The following is a 24679-nucleotide window of genomic DNA, read 5'->3' on the forward strand; positions in this document are numbered from 1 at the left end:
CTCCCCTCCAGATCCATCTCCCCCTCGTTCCCCACCGCAACCGAGCGCCGCCATGGCCTCGCCGCCGTGAATCGCGCGGCCACAGTCGCCGCCTCGCCGCGCCTGCGTGTCCGTCGACGCCTCCATCATCTTCCTCGTCCACCGGAGGCCTCAGCTGGAGCGGGGGAGCCCCGAATCGCCGGATCCCCTTCGTCCACATCTCCGGCTGCCGCGTTCTTCACCAACTCCGGCGACACCCCTCTACTGCTACTAAGCCACCAAGGGCCACCGTGCGTGCCGCTAGGTGAGCTGCCTCCCCCCCGCTGCCCTCTAGCTCCCCTAGCTCACGCTCTAGCTAGCTCGGTGTCGCGCCCGAGAGCTCACCGCCGCCGGTCGCTTCACCGCCGTGGCCATGGCCTCTGTCGTGCTCGCCTGAGCACGGCATCGTACTCCTGATGCTCACAGGAGCCCAACGCGCACGCGCACACTCCCTCCCGTGCCTCCTAGTGTGTTTCCCGTCGAGGGCCCGACCGCGCTGCCGCCAAAGCTCGTCGCCGGCCGTGTTTCCGGCAACCATTTGGTCCAGCGCCACCGCCAAACGACGCGGAATGCCTATGCGGTTCGAACGCAAGTTGTTGCGCGCGGTTTGGTGCTTCCTAGCGCGATCCCGATGATGTCCCGAACGACGCCGCCGCCTCTGCTCGTCGCCGGTGCTGATTCCGGCCAAGTCCGGCCATACCACCACCCCCACTCGACGCGGCATTGAGTGGCCATTCGATTAGACCAAGCTGCGCGCCGAACGACGCCGTGTAGCGAAATCCCGACGAGGCCCGGGTGCCCCCGCCGCATTCTGACGTCGTCGGCGGCTAAACGCCGGCCGTCGCCTACGTGGTTGGCCTGGGGCCAACCCAGCGCCACTACCAGTGGGCCCTGCGGGTCCTAGTTGACTGGGTTGACCCAGTCAACTGCTGACGTGGCAGCTACTGCCATTGACGTGCGGGCCCCATGTCTTAAAACAAATAAAAACAATTAGATAAACTGCTAATTAATTAAATAAATTAATTAAAACCTAATCTCTCACTGACTACTGGGCCCTACCTGCTAATTAACCTATTTAGTTAGTTTTAAAAACTCTGTTAGTACCCTGTCAATGACATGTGGGTCCCACTGGACCCAGCTGTCTGGTTTGACTGGTCAACCGACCAGTTGACATGCTGACATCACTATGATGTCATGCTGACATCATCATTTACTATTCTGGATAATGTTGGATTTAAATAATTAATTAAATTCCTGAAAATGAGTTAAATCTTTAGAAAATCTTATCTTTTAATCCGTAACTCGGATGAAAATACTTTCTACATGAAAGTTGCTCAGATCGACGAGACGAATCCAGATACACAGTCCGTTCGTCCGCCGCACACCCCTAACCTATCAAACCCGCAACTTTCCCCCTCCGGCTCCTCTGCCCGAAAACACAAAACACCGGGGATATTTTCCCGGATGTTTCCTCCCTTAACCGGCATCACCTCATACCATGTTAGGGCCCACCTAGCATCGATACTTGTCATGTCATGCATCGTTATGCACTTGCTTGCTATGTATTTACTATTTCTTCCCCCCTCTTCTCTTCGGTAGACTACGAGACCGACGCCGCTGCTGCTGCCCCGTACGACTACGGAGTTGACGACCACTCTCTCTTGCCAGAGCAACCAGGCAAGCCCCCCCCCCTTGATCACCAGATATCGCCTACTCTTCTCTATACTGCTTGCATTAGAGTAGTGTAGCATGTTACTGCTTTCCGTTAATCCTATTCTGATGCATAGCCTGACATTGTTGCTACATCTGTTGATACCTTACCTTGCAATCCTAAATACTTAGTATAGGATGCTAGTTTATCATTATTGGCCCTACATTCTTGTCGGTCTGCCTTGCTATACTATTAGGCCGTGATCACTCAGGAGGTGATCACGGGTATATACTATACATACATACATACTATACAGATGGTGACTAAAGTTGGGTCAGCTCGAAGAGTACCCGCGAGTGATTCACGGATTGGGGGCTGAAAGGACCTTTGTCCCGACGGCCCTCTGTGTGGATCTTTGTGGCGGAGCGACAGGGCAGGTTGAGACCACCTAGGAGACAGGTGGGCCTGGCCTTGTTCGGCGTTCGCGGATATTTAAAACGCTTAACGAGATCTTGGTATTTGATCTGAGTTGGCTACGAGCCTATACGCACTAACCATCTACGTGGGAGTAGTTATGGGTATCCCGACGTCGTGGTATCAGCCGAAGCACTTCAGACGTCAGCGACGGAGCGGCGCGCGCCGGATTGGACTGGAATGCCTGCTAGGCTAGGTCTGCTTCCGGCTGCCCTCGCAACATGCAGGTGTGCTATGGGCGATGGGCCCAGACCCCTGTGCGCTTAGGTTTAGACCGGCGTGCTGGCCTCTCTGTTTTGCCTAGGTGGGGCTGCGACGTGTTGATCTTCCGAGGCCGGGCATGACCCAGGAAAGTGTGTCCGGCCAAATGGGATCAAGCGTGTTGGGTAAGTTGGTGCACCCCTGCAGGGAAGTTAATCTATTCGAATAGTCGTGATCTTCGGTAACAGGACGACTTGGAGTTGTACCTTGACCTTATGACAACTAGAACCGGATACTTAATAAAACACACCCTTCCAAGTTCCACAGACAACCCGGTGATCGCTTTTCCACAGGGCGACGAGGAGAGGATCGCCGGGTAGGATTATGCTATGCGATGCTCTTGGAGATGCTACTTGGAGATGCTACTTGGAGGACTTCAATCTACTCTCTCCTACATGCTGCAAGACGGAGGCTGCCAGAAGTGTAGTCTTCGACAGGATTAGCTATCCCCCTCTTATTCTGGCATTCTGCAGTTCAGTCCACTGATATGGCCTCCTTACACATATACCCATGCATATGTAGTGTAGTTCCTTGCTTGCGAGTACTTTGGATGAGTACTCACGGTTGCTTTCTCCCCCCCTTTTTCCCCCTTTCCTTTCTTTCTGGTTGTCGCAACCAGATGATGGAGTCCAGGAGCCAGATGCCACCTACGACGACGACTCCTACTACGCTGGAGGTGCCTATTACTACGTGCAGCCCACTGACGACGACCAGGAGTAGTTTAGGAGGATCCCAGGCAGGAGGCCTGCGCCTCTTTCGATTTGTATTCCAGTTTGTGCTAGCCTTCTTAAGGCAAACTTGTTTAACTTATGTCTGTACTCAGATATTGTTGCTTCTGCTGACTCGTCTATGATCGAGCACTTGTATTCGATCCCTCGAGGCCCCTGGCTTGTATTATGATGCTTGTATGACTTATTTATGTTTTAGAGTTGTGTTGTGATATCTTCCCGTGAGTCCCTGATCTTGATCGTACACATTTGCGTGCATGATTAGTGTACGATTGAATCGGGGGCGTCACAAGTTGGTATCAGAGCCGACTGCCTGTAGGAATCCCCCTTTCCAACTCCTTGGCCGAAGTTGAGTCTAGTCATTGAAAAACTTTTTACTAACATGGCTGTGTGGCTTACGGGCCCACGTCGCCATTGGGTGGTATTAGGATCTTTTACTCCTCGACTTTTACTCTGGGGCTCTGAACTCTCTCCTACTCGGGTTAAACGAATTTACTAACTCTGACATTAGGATCCCGTTACCACGTTCACCCCAAAGTTGGATAAGCCATAGTTATTCTGTAGGATAGCATTTTGAATAGTGCCCATATTGTCATTTGACTCCATTGAAACATCTTTGTTTTCAGATGGAACCCACGAGGCAGGTCGTGCGCCACACTGCGGCCATTGGTGCCTCAGGATCACCTGCTGTGCTAGCTGATATGATGACCTATCTGGGTTATCGCTGGCACCCTGAGTACACCGTCTACGAGGAGTACCAGGACTTTAACCAGGAGCAGTACCGTGCCATCGTCCACCTCTACTCTCGGGAGTATGAGTCCACTACCGTGCTGCACACCGCTCATGGTGTTGGAGTGACCATCGAGATGGCAGTCCACGATGCTGCTCATGCTGCTCTAACACGTCTTCGTGGAGAGTATCAGGCATTGGACACTTCCCCTTTCAGGCACATTCCTATCGCATCTGACGTTGGTGCGGAGGGATACTACACTGCCGCCTACTCCACCGTCACCCGAGAGCCCTTCCACCATCAGCGCCTGGTTCTGCATGCTGATGGGCTGGACCGAGCTAACAGAGCTCTTCGCCACGAGTTGTACACCACTCGTCAGCACCTTTACAGGGCTCTGACGCTGTTGCACCCCTTTGTCCGGTCTGGACAGCTGCCGCGTTCTGCGATCTACCCAGCCAGGACCGTGATGCCCCACGGTGTCGGATGGCCAGAGGTGGGAGGCTACTCTCCCGCACTTGGTCCTCTTCTGCCACCTGAGCGTCGGGTTCTACACCAGAGTATCCGCGGCCCCCAGGCCACTGACGTGGAGGACTATCCGTTGCCTCACTACCAGCTGTCAGGTTACAGCTACCTTCACAGTACCTCCTGGGACTGATGTAGTCTTGCTCATTAGTATTAGATGCATTCGCGAGCCTGCGTGCCGCCTATAATGACTTAGTCTATGTACTGAACTCTGTGTACTGAACTCTATGTCCGACCCCTTTTGTAAGTTATGCCGACTATCTATGTGGTATCTGTCGTGCTCCTTTCATTATGCATGTTTCATCATGAATGACTCTTGTCTATGCAAATTTCTCAATACTGAACTACCCCTGTTATATATTAACAGGATGGTTAGACCAGCTGGTCGTGGTCGTGGCGGCAACGCCCCACCACCGCCTGAGTACATGGCTGGTATGGTCCAACAGCTCGAGATGAATCGCCAGTTCATGGAGAATGTGATGGCTCAGTTCCCTCGTCCCAATATGAACGAGCAGCCAGCCCACGTAACTCTGCAAGATTTCATGCGCCTCAACCCAACCGTGTACCGCAGCTCAACTCAGCCGCTGGATGCTGATGACTGGCTCCGAGACATCACCTATGAGATGGAGTCTGCTGAAGTAGCCCCTGCCCGCTATGTCACCTTTGCTTCCTTCTTTCTGAAGGGACCCGCAGCTCAATGGTGGGACAGCCACAGGCGTACTCTGCCAGTTGGGACAATCATCACCTGGCCAGACTTTCAAGCTGCCTTCCGTGCCCGCTTCATTCCTCAGGGGATCATGGACAGGAAGAAGCGTGAGTTCCGCAACCTCACCCAGGGCAACAAAACTGTGGAAGCTTATCAGCGGGAGTTTCTGGACTTATCCCGCTATGCTGAAGAAGACATTGCAACTGATGCTCGCAGACAGGAGAAGTTCCGTGAAGGCCTTCAAGCTGACATCAAGCTCGCACTTCTAGTGCATGACTTTGCCGATTTCGCCACCTTGGTGAACAAGGCCATCAATGTCGAGACTGGTCTGCAGGAACACCAGAGCTCTCAGAGGCGCAACCGTGACACGGGCTCATCTTCGGGCCCGCCCTCGCAGAAGCGTAAGATATGGATCCCGAACAGCATGTACCGTCCAAATGCACCTGCCCCAAGGCAGTCTTATGCTGCACCTCGTCTGCCGGCTGCTCCAACTAGGCAGCCAAGGCTTCCAGCTCCACCACCCCGAGCTCTTGCTCCCACTCCCAATAATGGTCTGTGCTTCAGGTGTGGTCAGCCAGGACACCGTGCTAGGGAATGCAACCAGAACCAGAATCAACTGGCCCTTCCAGCAGCTGGTCGTGGTAACAACCAGCCCCGCAACAACAATGCCAAGTCTTATGGCCGTGTTCATGCCAACCACGTTGATCTGAACGAAGCTCAAGACCAGCCTGCTACTGTGATGGGTACACTCCTCGTAAATTCAGTACCAGCATCTGTTTTATTTGATACAGGAGCATCGCATTCATTCATGTCAGAAGATTTTGCATTCATGCATGGCATTAAAAGTGAAGACATGAACGCTTCTCTATTAGTGCACACCCCTGCGGGCCAATGTCGGACCTCCATGATTTGCAACAACGTCCCCGTTGAAATCGAAGGACTAGAATTCCTTGTCTCCCCCATCGTATTGAAGTCCTGTAGCATTGATCTCATTCTGGGAATGAATTGGTTAAAGGCGCATACTGCTTCTATCGTTTGCGCCACCAAGACCGTCCATCTGCTACACCCTTCTGATGAAATAATAAGCTACAATGCTCGTCTGGTTCAGAATGCCGAGGCAAGGCTCTATGCATTGAATGCATTGAACGCTGCACCACTCGAGGGCATTGAAAACATTCCCGTCGTGCGTGAATTCCTAGACGTCTTTCCTGAAGAACTCCCAGGGATTCCCCCTGCTAGAGCTGTCGAATTCGTCATCGACTTGAAACCTGGCACCACTCCTATAGCCAAGCGACCCTACAAGATGCCGCCGCATGAACTCCTTGAGCTTAAGGAGGAAATCGACAAGTCTCTTCGCAGTGGTTTCATTCGCCCAAGTTGCTCTCCTTGGGGAGCACCTTCTCTCTTTGTCAAGAAGAAAGATGGGACAAACCGATTAGTCCAAGACTACCGTCCTATAAACCAAGCTACCATTCAGAATAAGTATCCTCTTCCTCGGATCAATGATCTGTATGATCAACTGGCTGGTTCGTCAGTGTTCTCCAAACTCGACTTGAGGTTGGGTTACCACCAGATCCGTGTTCGTGAAGAGGATATCCCAAAGACTGCCTTTGTGACTCGATATGGTTCATACGAGTACACCGTCATGTCTTTCGGCTTAACCAATGCTCCAGCCACCTTCTCTCGCCTGATGAACTATATATTCATGGATTACCTCGACAAGTTTGTCGTGGTTTATCTGGATGATATTCTGGTATTTTCCAAGAACGAAGAGGAACATGCTGAACATCTCCGTCTTGTGCTAGAAAAGCTACGAGAGCATCAACTTTATGCCAAGTTCTCCAAATGTGAATTCTGGCTCCCCGAAGTAACCTATCTTGGGCATGTCATCTCTAAGGATGGTATTGCCGTCAACCCTGAACGAGTCCAGGCTATTCTTGATTGGACTCCTCCGAAGAACGTTAAGCAAGTCAGAAGTTTTCTCGGTCTCGCCAGCTATTGCCGTCGATTCGTCGAGAACTTCTCCAAGATCGCCAGACCTCTGACTAACCTGCTTCATAAGGGCGTCAAGTTTCTGTGGACAGATAAGTGTCAGGAAAGCTTCCAGGCACTCAAAGACAAGTTGACTTCTGCCCCAGTACTAGCTCCACCTGATACTAAGAAGGACTTCGTCATTTACTGCGACGCTTCCCGTCAAGGATTAGGCTGTGTCCTAATGCAGGAGCGCAAAGTGATTGCCTATGCCTCTCGACAATTGCGCCCTCACGAAGAGAACTACCCAGTTCACGACCTCGAGCTTGCTGCTGTTATCCATTCACTGAAACAGTGGCGACATTACCTTCTCGGTAATCGTTGCGAGATCTTCACCGACCACCAAAGTCTGAAGTATCTATTTACTCAGCCAGACCTGAACCTCCGTCAGCAGAGATGGATGGAGATTGTTGCAGACTTTGACTTGGGTATTTCCTATATACCAGGCAAGGCTAATGTAATGGCTGATGCCTTGAGCCGCAAGTCTTACTGCAACCACCTCCAGATTCACAAAGTTCAGCCCTCACTTGTTGAAGAATTCAGAAAGCTGAACCTCCATATTGTTCCTCCGGGTGCACTCGCTCCCCCTCCTGAGGAGTCTCGCAAGATGAATCTCCGTGTTGTTTCCAAGGGTTCCCTCTATACCCTGGCTGTCGAACCCGATCTCGTGAGCTCCATCAAGACATTACAGGGATATGACTCTGAAGCCCACAAGATTAAGCGCGACCTCAAAGAAGGAAAGCCATCATTCTTCACTATTGCTGATGATGGCGCCTTGTACTTCAAAGGCCGCCTAGTGGTGCCATGTAAGAAGGAAAACCTGAATATGACTCAGGAGGTTATGAAAGAAGCTCATGATACGCCTCTATGTATCCATCCTGGTAGTACAAAGATGTACCAAGACATCCGCCAGAGATTCTGGTGGTCTAACATGAAGCAAGACATTGCTCGTTATGTTGCTGAATGTGACATTTGCCGTCGTATCAAAGCAGAACATCAAAGGCCTGCTGGAACTCTGCAACCTATCTCTATTCCTGAATGGAAATGGGACCATGTCGAGATGGACTTCGTCACTGGATTTCCCAAATCGCAGAAAGGTAATGATGCTATTCTTGTCGTCATTGACCGACTTTCTAAAGTTGCACATTTTCTGGCGGTCAAAGAAACGATCACTGCTAGTCAGCTTGCAACTCTCTATATGTCCAGAATTGTTTCACTTCACGGTATTCCACTGGTTATCAGTTCGGACCGTGGCAGCTTATTCACTTCAAGATTCTGGGCAAGTTTCCAAGAAGCTATGGGAACTCATCTGTCATTCAGTACTGCGTTTCATCCGCAGTCGCAAGGGCAAGTTGAACGTGTCAACCAAATTCTCGAAGACATGCTTCGAGCTTGTGTTATTTCCTTCGGCAAGAAATGGGAGGAATCTCTCCCGTATGCTGAGTTCTCTTATAATAATAGCTATCAAGCTAGTCTGAAGATGGCCCCCTTTGAAGTGTTATATGGACGAAAGTGCCGAACCCCTCTGAACTGGTCAGAAACTGGGGAACGTCCACTCTTCGGTCCGGATATTATCCAACATGCTGAAGAACAAGTCCGCATTATTCGCGAGCATCTCAAGACTGCTCAGTCACGTCAGAAGAGTCAGTATGACCGTCATCATAAAGACATGGTCTATCAACCTGGCGAAAAGGCCTATCTTCGAGTTACACCAATGAAGGGTGCTCACCGCTTCGGGATCAAGGGCAAGCTAGCTCCTCGCTATATTGGCCCATTCACTATTCTGGAAAGGCGTGGAAAAGTGGCATATCAACTGGAGCTTCCGTCGAACCTTTCTCAGGTTCACGATGTATTCCACGTGTCACAGCTCCGTCGCTGCTTCAAGGACCCAATCCGAGCAGTGGATCATGAAGTGCTCGAATTGCAACAGGACCTCTCCTATAAAGAGCATCCGGTCCGCATTCTCGACCAAGCTGAACGCCGCACACGCCAGAAGGCGATCAAGTTCCTCAAAGTTCAGTGGTCGCACCATTCTGAAGATGAAGCCACTTGGGAACGAGAGGATCGCCTGCGTGATGAATACCCCGCACTGTTTCCTTCTACCTCCTAAATCTCGGGACGAGATTTCTTGTAGTGGAGGAGAATTGTGACGCCCGGATAATCATGCTACAGTAATCTCACGTTAATGGTGCCACATCACCTCTGTCACTGTAGTTAATCTTGGGTTAATTCGAAACCGCTTCAAAATTCAAATTCAAATTAATGTCAACAATAAAAGTTTTCAAAAATTGAAACAAAAATGTTCGGACAATGCCAAATATGGCATAGGCAATTATGGTGTAGATGACACAAATTTATAAATTGCTTAAATGCCCAAATTAAATAAAACAGAACATAAAAAAGAAAGGAAAAGAAAGGGAAAAAGAAGAAACCCCCCTTCCCCCCTGGGCCGAAAGGCCCAGCTAGCCACCGCCCCTGCCACCTGGCCCACCCGGCCGAACCGGCCCGCCTCCCCCTGCCGCCTCCTTTCCCTGTTCCCCCGACCCGGGTCGGAACAGGGGTGCGTCCCCGCCGCACCCTCTCGCCGGCGACGACGGGGGATAAGATCGCCAGCACCCCCCCCCGCCTCCTCGATCCCGCCTCCCACTCGCCCCCACGCTCGCCCTCGGCCCCCGCGCCTCTCCCTCTCCCCTCCAGATCCATCTCCCCCTCGTTCCCCACCGCAACCGAGCGCCGCCATGGCCTCGCCGCCGTGAATCGCGCGGCCACAGTCGCCGCCTCGCCGCGCCTGCGTGTCCGTCGACGCCTCCATCGTCTTCCTCGTCCACCGGAGGCCTCAGCTGGAGCGGGGGAGCCCCGAATCGCCGGATCCCCTTCGTCCACATCTCCGGCTGCCGCGTTCTTCACCAACTCCGGCGACACCCCTCTGCTGCTACTAAGCCACCAAGGGCCACCGTGCGTGCCGCTAGGTGAGCTGCCTCCCCCCCGCTGCCCTCTAGCTCCCCTAGCTCACGCTCTAGCTAGCTCGGTGTCGCGCCCGAGAGCTCACCGCCGCCGGTCGCTTCGCCGCCGTGGCCATGGCCTCTGTCGTGCTCGCCTGAGCACGGCATCGTACTCCTGATGCTCACAGGAGCCCAACGCGCACGCGCACACTCCCTCCCGTGCCTCCTAGTGTGTTTCCCGTCGGGGGCCCGACCGCGCTGCCGCCAAAGCTCGTCGCCGGCCGTGTTTCCGGCAACCATTTGGTCCAGCGCCACCGCCAAACGACGCGGAATGCCTATGCGGTTCGAACGCAAGTTGTTGCGCGCGGTTTGGTGCTTCCTAGCGCGATCCCGATGATGTCCCGAACGACGCCGCCGCCTCTGCTCGTCGCCGGTGCCGATTCCGGCCAAGTCCGGCCATACCACCACCCCCACTCGACGCGGCATCGAGTGGCCGTTCGATTAGACCAAGCTGCGCGCCGAACGACGCCGTGTAGCGAAATCCCGACGAGGCCCGGGTGCCCCCGCCGCGTTCTGACGTCGTCAGCGGCTAAACGCCGGCCGTCGCCTACGTGGTTGGCCTGGGGCCAACCCAGCGCCACTGCCAGTGGGCCCTGCGGGTCCTAGTTGACTGGGTTGACCCAGTCAACTGCTGACGTGGCAGCTACTGCCACTGACGTGCGGGCCCCATGTCTTAAAACAAATAAAAACAATTAGATAAACTGCTAATTAATTAAATAAATTAATTAAAACCTAATCTCTCACTGACTACTAGGCCCTACCTGCTAATTAACCTATTTAGTTAGTTTTAAAAACTCTGTTAGTACCCTGTCAATGACATGTGGGTCCCACTGGACCCACCTGTCTGGTTTGACTGGTCAACCGACCAGTTGACATGCTGACATCACTATGATGTCATGCTGACGTCATCATTTACTATTCTGGATAATGTTGGATTTAAATAATTAATTAAATTCCTGAAAATGAGTTAAATCTTTAGAAAATCATATCTTTTAATCCGTAACTCGGATGAAAATACTTTCTACATGAAAGTTGCTCAGATCAACGAGACGAATCCGGATACGCAGTCCGTTCATCCGCCACACACCCCTAACCTATCGAACCCGCAACTTTCCCCCTCCGGCTCCTTTGCCCGAAAACACGAAACACCGGGGATATTTTCCCGGATGTTTCCCCCCTTAACCGGCATCACCTCATACCACGTTAGGGCCCACCTAGCATCGATACTTGTCATGTCATGCATCGTTATGCACTTGCTTGCTATGTATTTACTGTTTCTTCCCCCCTCTTCTCTTCGGTAGACTATGAGACCGACGCCGCTGCTGCTGCCCCGTATGACTACGGAGTTGACGACCACTCTCTCTTGCCAGAGCAACCAGGCAAGCCCCCCCCCTTGATCACCAGATATTGCCTACTCTTCTCTATACTGCTTGCATTAGAGTAGTGTAGCATGTTACTGCTTTCCGTTAATCCTATTCTGATGCATAGCCTGACATTGTTGCTACAGTCATTGATACCTTACCCGCAATCCTAAATGCTTAGTATAGGATGCTAGTTTATCATCATTGGCCCTACATTCTTGTCAGTCTGCCTCGCTATACTATTGGGCCGTGATCACTCGGGAGGTGATCACGGGTATATACTATACATACATACATACTATACAGATGGTGACTAAAGTCGGGTCAGCTCGAAGAGTACCCGCGAGTGATTCACGGATTGGGGGCTGAAAGGACCTTTGTCCCGACGGCCCTCTGTGTGGATCTTTGTGGCGGAGCGACAGGGCAGGTTGAGACCACCTAGGAGACAGGTGGGCCTGGCCCTGTTCGGCGTTCGCGGATATTTAAAACGCTTAACGAGATCTTGGTATTTGATCTGAGTTGGCTACGAGCCTATACGCACTAACCATCTACGTGGGAGTAGTTATGGGTATCCCGACGTCGTGGTATCAGCCGAAGCACTTCAGACGTCAGCGACGGAGCGGCGCGCGCCGGATTGGACTGGAACGCCTGCTAGGCTAGGTCTGCTTCCGGCCGCCCTCGCAACGTGCAGGTGTGCTATGGGCGATGGGCCCAGACCCCTGTGCGCTTAGGTTTAGACCGGCGTGCTGGCCTCTCTGTTTTGCCTAGGTGGGGCTGCGACGTGTTGATCTTCCGAGGCCGGGCATGACCCAGGAAAGTGTGTCCGGCCAAATGGGATCAAGCGTGTTGGGTAAGTTGGTGCACCCCTGCAGGGAAGTTAATCTATTCGAATAGCCGTGATCTTCGGTAACAGGACGACTTGGAGTTGTACCTTGACCTTATGACAACTAGAACCGGATACTTAATAAAACACACCCTTCCAAGTTCCACAGACAACCCGGTGATCGCTTTTCCACAGGGCGACGAGGAGAGGATCGCCGGGTAGGATTATGCTATGCGATGCTCTGGAGATGCTACTTGGAGATGCTACTTGGAGGACTTCAATCTACTCTCTCCTACATGCTGCAAGACGGAGGCTGCCAGAAGCGTAGTCTTCGACAGGATTAGCTATCCCCCTCTTATTCTGGCATTCTGCAGTTCAGTCCACTGATATGGCCTCCTTACACATATACCCATGCATATGTAGTGTAGTTCCTTGCTTGCGAGTACTTTGGATGAGTACTCACGGTTGCTTTCTCCCCCCTTTTCCCCCTTTCCTTTCTTTCTGGTTGTCGCAACCAGATGCTGGAGTCCAGGAGCCAGACGCCACCTACGACGACGACTCCTACTACGCTGGAGGTGCCTACTACTACGTGCAGCCCGCTGACGACGACCAGGAGTAGTTTAGGAGGATCCCAGGCAGGAGGCCTGCGCCTCTTTCGATTTGTATTCCAGTTTGTGCTAGCCTTCTTAAGGCAAACTTGTTTAACTTATGTCTGTACTCAGATATTGTTGCTTTCGCTGACTCGTCTATGATCGAGCACTTGTATTCGAGCCCTCGAGGCCCCTGGCTTGTATTATGATGCTTGTATGACTTATTTATGTTTTAGAGTTGTGTTGTGATATCTTCCCGTGAGTCCCTGATCTTGATCGTACACGTTTGCGTGCATGATTAGTGTACGATTGAATCGGGGGCGTCACATTTTGTTATCTAATAAATTAATTACTAATAGTAATAATTTTAAATAACATTTGCTCTTTCGGGGAGTATTTCATTAGGTGTTTTTCTTTTGGTAAATTGCATGATTGCTAGAGCTACATATGGAATAATAGTGTTGTTTATGGATTGCCTAATTGAGCAGTTCGGCTTTAGGCTTTAAAGCACTACAATTATTAGATTATACCCCGCGCATTGTTGTGGGCATTTGTTGCAATATATTTCAATGAGATTTGAGTATGTGAAATATAAATATTTATGTTAATAACATGAACCAAAATATATATGACTTATTATATTTGATTATGTATAACTATAAAATATTTATTTGAATATAAGTATACAAATAGAATGAAAACAATTTTCTCATGCATCGTTGCATGTGGTGGTGGGTCTTATTCCATGTATGATTGCATTAATCTCATCCATAATTGTATGGTGAAGTGATATGCTTGCTTATTGAGAAATAAATTAGTGAGGATCACTCTCTTAGGTATATAAAGTATATTTGACTAACAACTAAATTCAGAGCTTATAAGAGTAGTCCTAAGGCTCCCAATGCAATGACATCACATCATAAATATTGTCTAAAACATGTCAATTTGTGCAAAAAAAATGCAAACGGTGCTCGAGCTGCAGGGAGCTTGTTTTCAAAATACAAATCTCAACAACACCATTTTTTTATTTTTTAACACATATACACATGTATACTACGTATGTGCAATATTTCATAACATCATGTTTTCACACGTGGCGTACAAAAAAGGCAAATACATATTTAGGCTGACCTTCTTTGTTGTTGGCCAGATTTTTTTGTACAGCCTACAAATCACAATTTCTAACGAATTTTCACAGGTTCATGTGAAACACATATAAGTTTCCATGAAAAAATCATATTTTTTCAAACTTTTAAATGGGTTTTTTGACGTTTTGAAAACAATGGCCTCCCTGGTGCTCGAGCACCAAAAGACCGCACTCTTCAAGTACTGACCCTTCATGGGGGTGTTGCTCTTGGATCCAAAAAAGGGGAACATTTGGATCTCGCGGTTCTTGAACTCCTCATTTGACTCCTCCATCGACCTGACCATGCACCAAATACATCCAACATGTTATGTGAAATGTATGCATCTAAAAATTTAGGTTCAGAATCCCTGCCAGGTCATGTCAAATCAGTTTTTCTCATTCGTGGTTTATTGACGGTCATCAATTTTTTTTAAATGGTCCCATAGGATCTCGATTCATTAAAAAAGAAGCGAGTTGCCCTGTTAATTTGTGGAAACCAAACAAAAACCATCACAACACGCCCTCAACGACAGGGCACCCCGGTCAACCTGACTACCACACAAATACACACACACCGTCGAGGTGGCTTCTGGTGCCATCGTCATCACTCCTCCGGAGGCCCGGGACTCCGAATCCACCATCGACGAAAACCAACGTAACCCTCACCGCAAAACAGGCGCCAAGATCCATGGTGGCGTAAGACAAACGGTTTGACCACCTAGGTCGGCAACCAGTCAGCTCCGACTCTGACATCGATCATTGTAGGAGAAAATTGTTGAGCCTGTGTAGAGCAAGTACTGGAATCAATCATCCATCTCATGTTATTGTCGCCAAGAAGGTTCCTCCTCGACAACTCCTACTTCAAAGGCAAAGTGAGGTACGATGGCCCCTCGTCGGATGAAACCGACTACCAAAACCCAGCCGCAACCAAACTCCGCTCGAAGCCGCCATTGTCGAAGAACAAGAGACCACGCCACACTGATCCATGGTCCAGGGGCGGAGCCTCTTGGGGACCATACCGGGCCACGGCCCGGTCTTCCCAAGCAGAAACATAATTGTGTAGCCCACTAAAATCAATAAATGATGGCCCATGTGAGATAAATTCCTTATTGGGCCCGTCCTAGAACTTTGGGCTTAGAGCATCTCCAACAGGCGTGTGGTTGCGTGGCGTGCTAATTTTTTTCATCGTCGAAATAGCGTTTTAGCACACGTAGGAGGGTGTTTGATTTACAAGGCGCTGCAAAATTTAGTGCGCTGCTATAGCGCTTCAGCAGGCATTGCAAAATCCCGCGCGCGACCGGTCGGTGCTTGAAAAAAATGAAACAACACATACAAAAAAAAATATGAAACAACACCAAATTCATAGCATAATTCAAACCCCACACCACAAGCTAGTTCATACGATGCAAATAAAACTAGATAAAACGATGCAAATAAAACTAGATAAAACTACTCATCCTCCTCGGTGGTGTAGTCCGACGACGTAAACGCGTCGACCCACCGAGGATCTTACTCGTTCCAGATCGACGCGGGTCCCAGTTTGCACTGGGCTTCCGCCAGTTCCTTTCGTGCACGCTTGTCCGCCAGACGCGCGGCTCGCTCCGCCCCCCTCTGCGCAGAACTCGTTATCGGCAACGACATCCTGCGGGAAGCGCTCGCGCCACACCGCCGGCGTGCTCATCCGTCTCGGCAATGAGGAGGCGGCGCTCCCGCCTCCGCTGCACGCGGCAATCCTCCTTAGTGATTAGTCGCGAGGGAGGCGCGAGTTACTGCGCCTGCTCGCGCGTCTGCACGTCGGAGAAGTTCATCTACGCCTGTGACGCTGGAAGAGGCGGGGGAGAAGGCGCAGCGGTGGCGGGGCGCTGGAAGAGGCGGGGGAGAAGGCGCGGCGGCGGCGGGGCACCGAAAGAGGCTAGGAAAAAGGCGCGGTGAGAGGGGAAGGGCAGCGGTTGGCGGGCGCCCGCGCGTGGCTTTTAACCAATGCGCTGGACGACGCGCACTAAAACTACCGCGTGCGATGCCGCTTTTTCCCGCACGCGCCTTTTTTTTCGCGCGCCTGCTGAAGCACGCCAAACGGCCTCTCACGCACCAAATTGGTGGTTTATCCAGCGCGCGGCTTACTCCGCCCACCTGTTGGAGATGCTCTTAGTAGTTGGTCCCTCCTAGTTTGGCTGTCACGCTCTGCCACTTCCATGGTCGCCGCCATAGCATCCCCGCAACAAGCAGCGACAGGTCCTGCAAACCGAGACCACTCCAAGACGATGCCCCAAGGAAGGACAACCCCTTCAATAGTGCCACAGTCTTCAGAAATGTTACCACGTATAATGTTAGTTTATTTCTCTCTGCATCTTGCTGAGAATCTTCAGAAGTAAGGTTATCACGAAGACTGTACACAAGCAAACAAAACTTCAGAGCCGATACCTTCTCATTGATGTCAGCTTACAGATCATTCTCTCTTCTGCTCAAATTCAACAGATACACAACAACACAAAGGGCACAAAGAACAGTCACGAGCACCACTAATAATGCCTTCAACAGTGCTACAATTTCCTTGCCTGATTGTACTAATGCCTTCATTGATCCTTCTTCAATCACAGTAGTCTTTTCCAGCATGTGTTTTTCTTCTCCACCTGCATTTGGTCCATCAGGCCTGGTTGCCTCTGCTTCTTCATATGGAGGAGAAACCCCTTGGAGCAGCTCGTACTCGACATAACCCTCGTCCTGTTTCCAAACTCGGCAACCATCTCCCTAACCACAAGCAAATAAATAAAATCATCAAAGTATCAAGCAACTGAACAAGCACCACAAGAATGCAGAATACTAGCGTTGGCTTCCCGTCAGTATTACTATAGCAAGTCGAAAAAAATATGACGTTCTGAAGCATCTAGTAATATTTCTCAAACTTTGACCACTAAGACTTTTTAAGCTATGTGGATGTGTTAGATATAAATTGTACACGAACATTTTTCACTACATAATTTACATACATTTTTATGCAAAAAATATTTTCATAAGTTGCTGATTGAATATCGTGCAAAATCTAAAAATCAACCATTTTAAAACAAAAAAATACTACCCATTTTCATATGCAAGGCTACTTTGTTTTTCGTGTCAAACTTTGACTTATAATTCTGGTCAACAAAATATGGTTTATATGTCATCAAAAATATATTATCAAAAGTTCTTTGAAATGTGTATCCAATGGCATACTTTTTATGACATATGACTCACATTTTGTTGGTAAAATTAATGATCAAAGTCAGACATAAAAATACGAAGTGGCCTTGTATTAGTAGATAGAGGGAGTAATTAATTAGACGATCATTTGATTTTCTCTAAGTGCAAAATACAGATTGACCTGACCCACCAATTGCTAGCATCAAGCTCAACTAACAAAGGTATTCCTAATTCACGACTTCTATATTTGCTTCAAATATTACCAATGAGTAGTTAATCATACGCATACGGACAAAATCGAGCGAACGCCTCATGTTTGCCATCCAGCTATAATCGAAACAATTTGCAAGAGATACTAGTCGTATTAGAAAATAAATGAGCAGGAGTTAATTAATTCTAATGATAAGTTTGCTATGACTTGGATTTTGCACTATGCCCATTTCAAAATATTAAGAAATTTGTAATTTGACAAACCTTGTTAGCTGCATATCCACTAACAATAATTGGGTCAGATGTCTGTGAAATGGGCACTTCACTGCCTGAACCAACAAACAGTTTGTGTTAGTAGGGATTTCCGTACAAGGGACATAAGTAGTCAGTGCATTCTTCTTTCATGTTTCTACCTTGGGTATCTCCAATGCTCTTAGTGTTGCTGTTGTCCTTGTTCTCCTGATCATGTTCATCAATATTTACAACCCTACCAGTGTTTTTTTTTCAGAGCGCACAACAATAAATTACACTTCTGACCAACGATATAAATGCAACAGGAAAATGAATCAACTGTTGAGACCATACCATGATATCGGAGCAGCAGGAGCGGCAGTTGTGGTTATTGTGGGAGTATTAAGAACGGCAGCTCCATCATCGGTCATATGAATATGAAAACCCATCTCATCTGCATTTCCACTTTCCTTACCTTGCTCATATGGCATCAGACTGTTAACAACATATAGAGCGAAATTACACGTCTGGCACAACAAATATAAATGTAACAAGAAAAAACAAGATAATATTTATTATTCAGAATTTCATATCATACTTTGGAAGCATTTTTGTAACGGGAGTATAAGGATGGTCGATCGGATAAATCTTGGCAGCAATGAGAGAAAGCCTTTTCCATAAACGCGGCCTTATGTCATCACAAACGTGAAGCCTTGAAAAGCAGTCCCAGTGGTTCCCATTAAGCAACTCGCGTAGAATATTAGCCTCCTTTTGCATCCCCTTCAAACCATCATCATTATACAATTGTAGCCAATAATTCAAATTAGGTAAACCGGAACTTTTCTAGTGGAGGCATCAAGGCATACCAACATGAAAGCAGCAAGGCAGTCAGAAGAAGGCCCTTTGTAGGTGCTCAGGATATGAAATACAGCGTGTCGGATATAATTGCTAATGTTGAGATTGTCGTCTTCCAATACCTCCATAATGAAACCATCCCCCTCCACATCGTTCTTGGTTCTACATGCCCACAACTCACACATGAATTCGGCCTCCTCCGCGATACACTTTAAGTTAATAAATAAAAAATAGAAATTAGGTAATAAGAAACACCACATCTTTGATCTGATTTCTAAGATGCAGACACGTACCATAAGACCAGCAGCTGCAGCAGAAGAATCAAGATCTGACTCGATCATAAAGCGTGTGTACTCCTTGATCTCGTCGCTGTTGACAACAATAATCTAGCCGGCAATTTGACTTGTCGTGATGCGAGATGGATGAGTCGACAAGGGATGAATCGTCAACGAGCCAAGACTGGAGAAGCACAAAAGACAAGGTGTCAAGATTAGAAAAAGATTGTTAGCAATAATCTTGAGTTAGTAGTATTTTATGTCAAGTAGTAGTCTGATTAAGGTGGCCGCTTGTGTTTTGGTTAACTAGGATTAGTTGCACGTGGGTTAGTAGCATGCATGGACTTGTACGTGAGGACTTGGGTCCTTACCCGTCTGGTGTTAGGAAAGAGTAGGGGTACTGGTATGTCACGTCTAGTAGTCCGTCTAGGTTATTAGTAGGAGTCCCATTAAAATTGGGTCAGGTGTTCAGGCGTCGGTATGTATATATATACACAGACGTGTGCGTGAGTTTTGTATCGTGTGCAAGAAAACAGAAAATAAAAAGAGGAGAAACAAAGGGTACGACAAGAGCCCTTGGCTATAAAAGTTTTGCACGTGAACCCGCCCATAGAATCGATCACATCAAATCACAATGAACACGCACGCGCAAAAATTTTATAGCCAAGGGCTCTTGTCGTGCCCTTTGTTTCTCCTCTTTTTATTTTCTGTTTTCTTGCACACGATACAAAACTCACGCACACGTCTGTGTATATATACACATACCGACGCCTGAACACCTGACCCAATTCTAATGGGACTCCTACTAATAACCTAGACGGACTACTAGACGTGACATACCAGTACTCCTACTCTTTCCTAACACCACACGGGTAAGGACCCAAGTCCTCACGTACAAGTCCATGCATGCTACTAACCCACGTGCAACTAATCCTAGTTAACCAAAACACAAGCGGACATCTTAATCAGACTACTACTTGACATAAAGTACTACTAACTCAAGATTATTGCTAACAATCTCTCCCTAATCTTGACACCTTGTTTTCTGTGCTTCTCCAGTCTTGGCTCGTTGACGATTCATCCCTTGTCGACTCATCCATCTCGCACCACGACAAGTCAAATTGCCGGCTAGATTATTGTTGTCAACATTCTCTCCCCAATCTTGACTTGGCGAATTTGCGGACCACTTCAAATATGTCTTGGACTACCCAGCCTCACTAGTAACCTGTGGAATACACCATCCGGTGGACTACACCATCCACCCTAGCGAGATACATGCCGGCTCCTTGTGGATCACACCATCTCGTGCACTACACCATGCACTCCAGCCTCATGTAGAGACATGGCCTCATTGAAGAGACTCACCTTCACTGGTTTACCGTCCCTACATAGTTGAACTTGATCCTCTCGTCGAGACACATAGACGACCTGGATGCCCTTCATCTTCAACGCCTCCTCACAGAGACAAGCACTTGGACATGACGACGACGACCGACTGACCAACCGACCGTGCTAACCCGCACGACTCCTTGACTTTAACTCCCGGATGACGATCTTGACGACTTTCCAGCACCGCATCACCGCACCACCGCTCCCGTCAACGATCTCCATCCGTCGCCTTGCCGACGACAGCCTGCCGTCTCCCTCCTTGTCGCTCCATCGAACGACGGTCGCATAATCCTCCTCATTGCTGCAACACCCAGCGACAACATCGCCCGCCCCTCCTCGTCGCTGAACCACCCAGCGACTATATCGCCCGCCCCGAGGCGCTAGTAGGGGTTGCCTCCCCGGGGCAAGCGCGGCTTCGCCTTGAACCTTGCTCTGATACCAATTGTTGGAACTCGCCCACAGAATCGATCACATCAAATCACAATGAACACGCACGCGCAAAACTTTTATAGCCAAGGGCTCTTGTCGTGCCCTTTGTTTCTCCTCTTTTTATTTTCTGTTTTCTTGCACACGTTACAAAACTCACGCACACGTCTGTGTATATATACACATACCGACGCCTGAACACCTGACCCAATTCTAATGGGACTCCTACTAATAACCTAGACGGACTACTAGACGTGACATACCAGTACTCCTACTCTTTCCTAACACCACACGGGTAAGGACCCAAGTCCTCATGTACAAGTCCATGCATGCTACTAACCCACGTGCAACTAATCCTAGTTAACCAAAACACAAGCGGCCACCTTAATCAGACTACTACTTGACATAAAATACTACTAACTCAAGATTATTGCTAACAGTCGCTGAGTCTATAATGGTCAGCAATGAAACCTTCTGCGCAACTACTCAACTTCTCCTCCATTTCGAGACACTTGATACCATCATTTCGATAAGATGTAAATGTCAGTTGATCAGCAAAGCAATCAATCAGTAACTTCAGTTCAGTTTGGTGTATGTAGGAGGAAACTTACCCTAGTGGCTGAGGCGTGTAGGCTGGGAATAGCAGGAGCATTTCGTTGGAAAAACTCATTTAGGTAATCCAAATAGTCTTCCAAGAGAACATAACCAGAATCCCAGGGCAACGGCCTGTCCCAACTCCATGCGGTCTCCATAAGATCTTAATAGGAAGAACGACTCGTCAACTAAGATCAAATCCACTAATAATAGGACTTAGATGTGCTTTAGCAAAACTGTTTAAAATAACACGAAAAATAGAACATATGGGTTCCTCGTACCTCTGTAGTGGATGATATCCAATGGCGGAACATCCTTGACATGTTCGAATTCCCTCGTGGTTTCCATTTGCTCAAGAGACATCATCATGTGTTTACGGTTGGTCTTCGCCAACCAGCACCAGGACCGCTCATTGGATGAGTGCATATGTCCCCTTGTAGGGTTTTCGAGATTCAAGGGGGTGGGTTTGTGGGGATGGGATGGGGTGGGGGTGTGTGGCGCGGGAAACTACGGACGGCGAGGGGAGGAAGAGGTCGAGGACGCGAGGGAGGTACCGTCTGTATTTGTAGAGTTTTAACCAAAAACTACCACAATTGACAGAAACGTGACGAAAAACTACCACTCTATGATTTTGTGCCAAAAACTACCAAATTTGTCCTAAACCGTGACCAAAAACTACCAAGTCGCGAAATCGCTCGCTTCGGCCGCGCTAACCCCGAATCTGACCGGTTGGGCCCGCGATTCAGTAGCCACGCTGGCCAACGGACATCCGCCGTGCGGTGACGGCCGTTAACGCCCCGTCCGCTGTCCGAACGGCGGCTGTCGGTGGGCCAATAAGTGAGAGCGAGCTCAGCCACTCGCTCATTCTCTTCCTCGTCGCTCGCTCTCACTCGTCCTCATCCTCTCCCTCTCCCTGGTGCTCTGAGCTAGGTCAGCCTATCACCGTCGTCGCCGCAGCCATTGCTGCCGGTAGAAGTTGAGGATGCCACCCTAGAATGACGAGGAGAGCTCGGACGAGGACATCAACATGGTTTCAATGGATCCTCAGCTCTTTGTAAGTGCATAATGGTGGAACGGAGTTAGGGTTAGGGTTAGTTCATCCAAATTGGAGATTCCAAGTTGGTTTTGGTTTGATTTGAACTTTCTTTTGTAGGAAACCCCTGACAGTGTGGTGGAACCATCTTTCTGTGGTTCTTACACTGAATCTGAGCCGACGTGCATGATGCATCATCAGAGGCCGAAGAAGATGGTGGCTTTTGAAGGTGCTTTGACTGGAAGGCGATTCCTGGGTTGTCCTGTGCAGCAGGTATTAAATCTTGCACGCTAACTTGTTTTGCTGGTGGAGATGTGTGATGTGTTTTGCCGCTGGAGATGTGTGGTGCAGCATGTGGTGCAGAGATGTGTGATGTGCAGATATGTGTGCTGTAGTTTAGAACTGAAACTTGAAAGTGCCATACATATGGAAAGCTATATGTGAAAGTAGATCTTTAGTTAACTGAATTCAATACATGACTGAACTTGAGAACACCTACATGCAGAGATCTTTAGTGTATTGTGAACTGAATGTATTTGTTAGGTGTTAACTGAATATAACTGTTAACTGAAAAAGAACAGAGTTAAATGAATTTATATCTATTGCTAAATATAGCTGTTAACTGAATATAGTCAGGTGTTGTGTGCTTACTATGAAAGAATTATGTTTGCATAATTCAGAGAGCATATTGATTTAAACAACAGTTAAATGAAATGACTTTATGACTTTAGTTATCTGTAGTAAGTTTGTTACTAAGTGCTTTGTGCTTAATTATAAATAATTGCTTCTGTATGATGTAGGTGTGAACTGTGGGATTGTGGAGTGGGTGGATGGTCCTTGGCCAGAGATTCTACAAAGGTGCCTAACAAGGATTTGGGACATGTACCATGAGCAGAACTTGGGGAGGGTGAAGGACAAACAAGCCCATGAGAAAGAGGTGGCCAAGCTATAGAAGGAAATTGATTTCCTGTCAAACAACTATAGCCAGTTGGTGGAAGATGTATCCAAGATTTTTGACTATCAAGATGGCAAGATGTCTCATGACATGGACTATACCAGTCAGGCAATCAATGATCTAAATGCAAAGAAGAAACAACTTGAGGATCAAGCAAATATTGAGATAAGTATGGAAAATATGAAGCTTGCCAAGGAGCAAAGGTGCATTCTTCAAAGCCAAGCAGATATCATTCAGAACATGAGGAAGGCCATGAAGGAAGTGGAGGGGGATAGGGACCTACTTAAGCAAGAGAAGAAGAAGTTGGAGTATCTGATTGCTGATCTGGTCAATGCTGGGCATGCCAGCAAAGATAAGCTGGAGAGGATCAAGGCAATTATGAATGAGTGAAGTGCTTGGTGTGTGGGTTAAGTAATTAGTAGGCCTATATATATAGCTGGCCTTGGAATGTCATGCATGTTAGGTGTATATTTTGGGAAAGTTTCATGTGCTTTCAGAATGGTATGAGGGAGGGAGGTACTCTTATGGTTTAAGAACTAGTTGGTTTTATCTATGATGTAATGACTTTTATGTTAAGACCTACTATGCTAAGTGAGTACTCATGCTAAGTTAATTAAGTAAGAATGTTTTATCTATGATGAGTCTGTTTTACTCTGCATATATCATGTGTGGATAACTGATAGTAGTAACATAGTTGGAAGTAGAAAGCAGCAAGTAACATATATAGCAAGTAGCTTAGATAGTCTGACAAATAACTTAACATATGTAGCAAGTAGAAAGTAGCAACTAACATATATAGATAGTCTGACATAGATAGATAGTACTGTCATTCATAGTCTGACATAGATAGCAACTAGTAGTAGATAGTGCCTGACATAGATAGCAAGTAGATAGTGCTGACGAAACTGAACCTAGGAACTTACTGAACTTACGAAAGTTCAAGACTGACGAAACTGAATTTTTTTGCACTGAACTAACTGAAGGCAGCACTTCACTCCTCCTTCTTCAGCATCTTCAGGCACTGGGAGCGGCGCACCGCTGTCACGGCCGCCCTCTTCTTCTTGCCCGGCGCCGGCTCCACCACATCTTCCTCCCCGCCATCTTGTTCTTGCTTCACGATGATGCCGTCTGGGAGATCGACGACCTTCGGCAGCGCATCCACTTGGATTGGGAGGTTCCTGTCCCCCTCCACGGCGTCAAGGACTGGAGCCAGCAGCTGCACTTCAGGCTCGTCGTCGGAGAGGACGACGACCTCATCCACCTCGTCGTCAGAGTCGTCAGAGGACTGGTCCTCATCATCGTCACTGGACTCGTCGTCAGAAGCGTCAGAGTCATCATAGGGCCCAAGGACCCATGGATTGCGCCTCTCCTAGTAGGTGTTGTTGATTGGGGCTAGGAGAGCGAGGACGGCGTCGGTGACGTGGTCTGCGGTGGCCGGCGGCGTGGTGGATGAGCAGTACATCCACCATCGGGCGCGCTGCCTGGGGTCGGAGGAGCGTTGCACCTCGCGC

General features: G+C 48.6%; 1 protein-coding gene across 3 annotated transcripts; it reads right to left on the reverse strand.

The window, feature by feature from the left end:
* Nucleotides 1–16376: 16376 nt before the first annotated feature.
* On the reverse strand, nt 16377–19282 carry LOC123152592 (uncharacterized). Of its 3 annotated transcripts, XM_044572098.1 has the most exons (8): nt 19143–19282; nt 18790–18955; nt 18508–18705; nt 18240–18421; nt 17996–18136; nt 17824–17897; nt 17675–17739; nt 16377–16771 (listed from the first exon to the last, which is right to left on the reverse strand). In XM_044572098.1, the coding sequence occupies exons 2-8, from the start codon at nt 18835–18837 to the stop codon at nt 16463–16465; spliced, it is 1017 nt and encodes a 338-aa protein (XP_044428033.1). In that variant the 5' UTR covers nt 18838–18955; nt 19143–19282; the 3' UTR covers nt 16377–16462. The 3 variants fall into 3 exon arrangements, with proteins under 3 accessions (XP_044428033.1, XP_044428034.1, XP_044428032.1); XM_044572099.1 differs by lacking the exon at nt 19143–19282 and having other exon boundaries at nt 18508–18658; nt 18790–19061; XM_044572097.1 differs by lacking the exon at nt 19143–19282 and having other exon boundaries at nt 18790–19061.
* Between the last annotated feature and the right edge of the window lie 5397 nt (nt 19283–24679).

Source organism: Triticum aestivum, chromosome 7A (genome assembly GCF_018294505.1).
Source record: "Triticum aestivum cultivar Chinese Spring chromosome 7A, IWGSC CS RefSeq v2.1, whole genome shotgun sequence".
NCBI classification, from domain to species: domain Eukaryota; kingdom Viridiplantae; phylum Streptophyta; class Magnoliopsida; order Poales; family Poaceae; genus Triticum; species Triticum aestivum.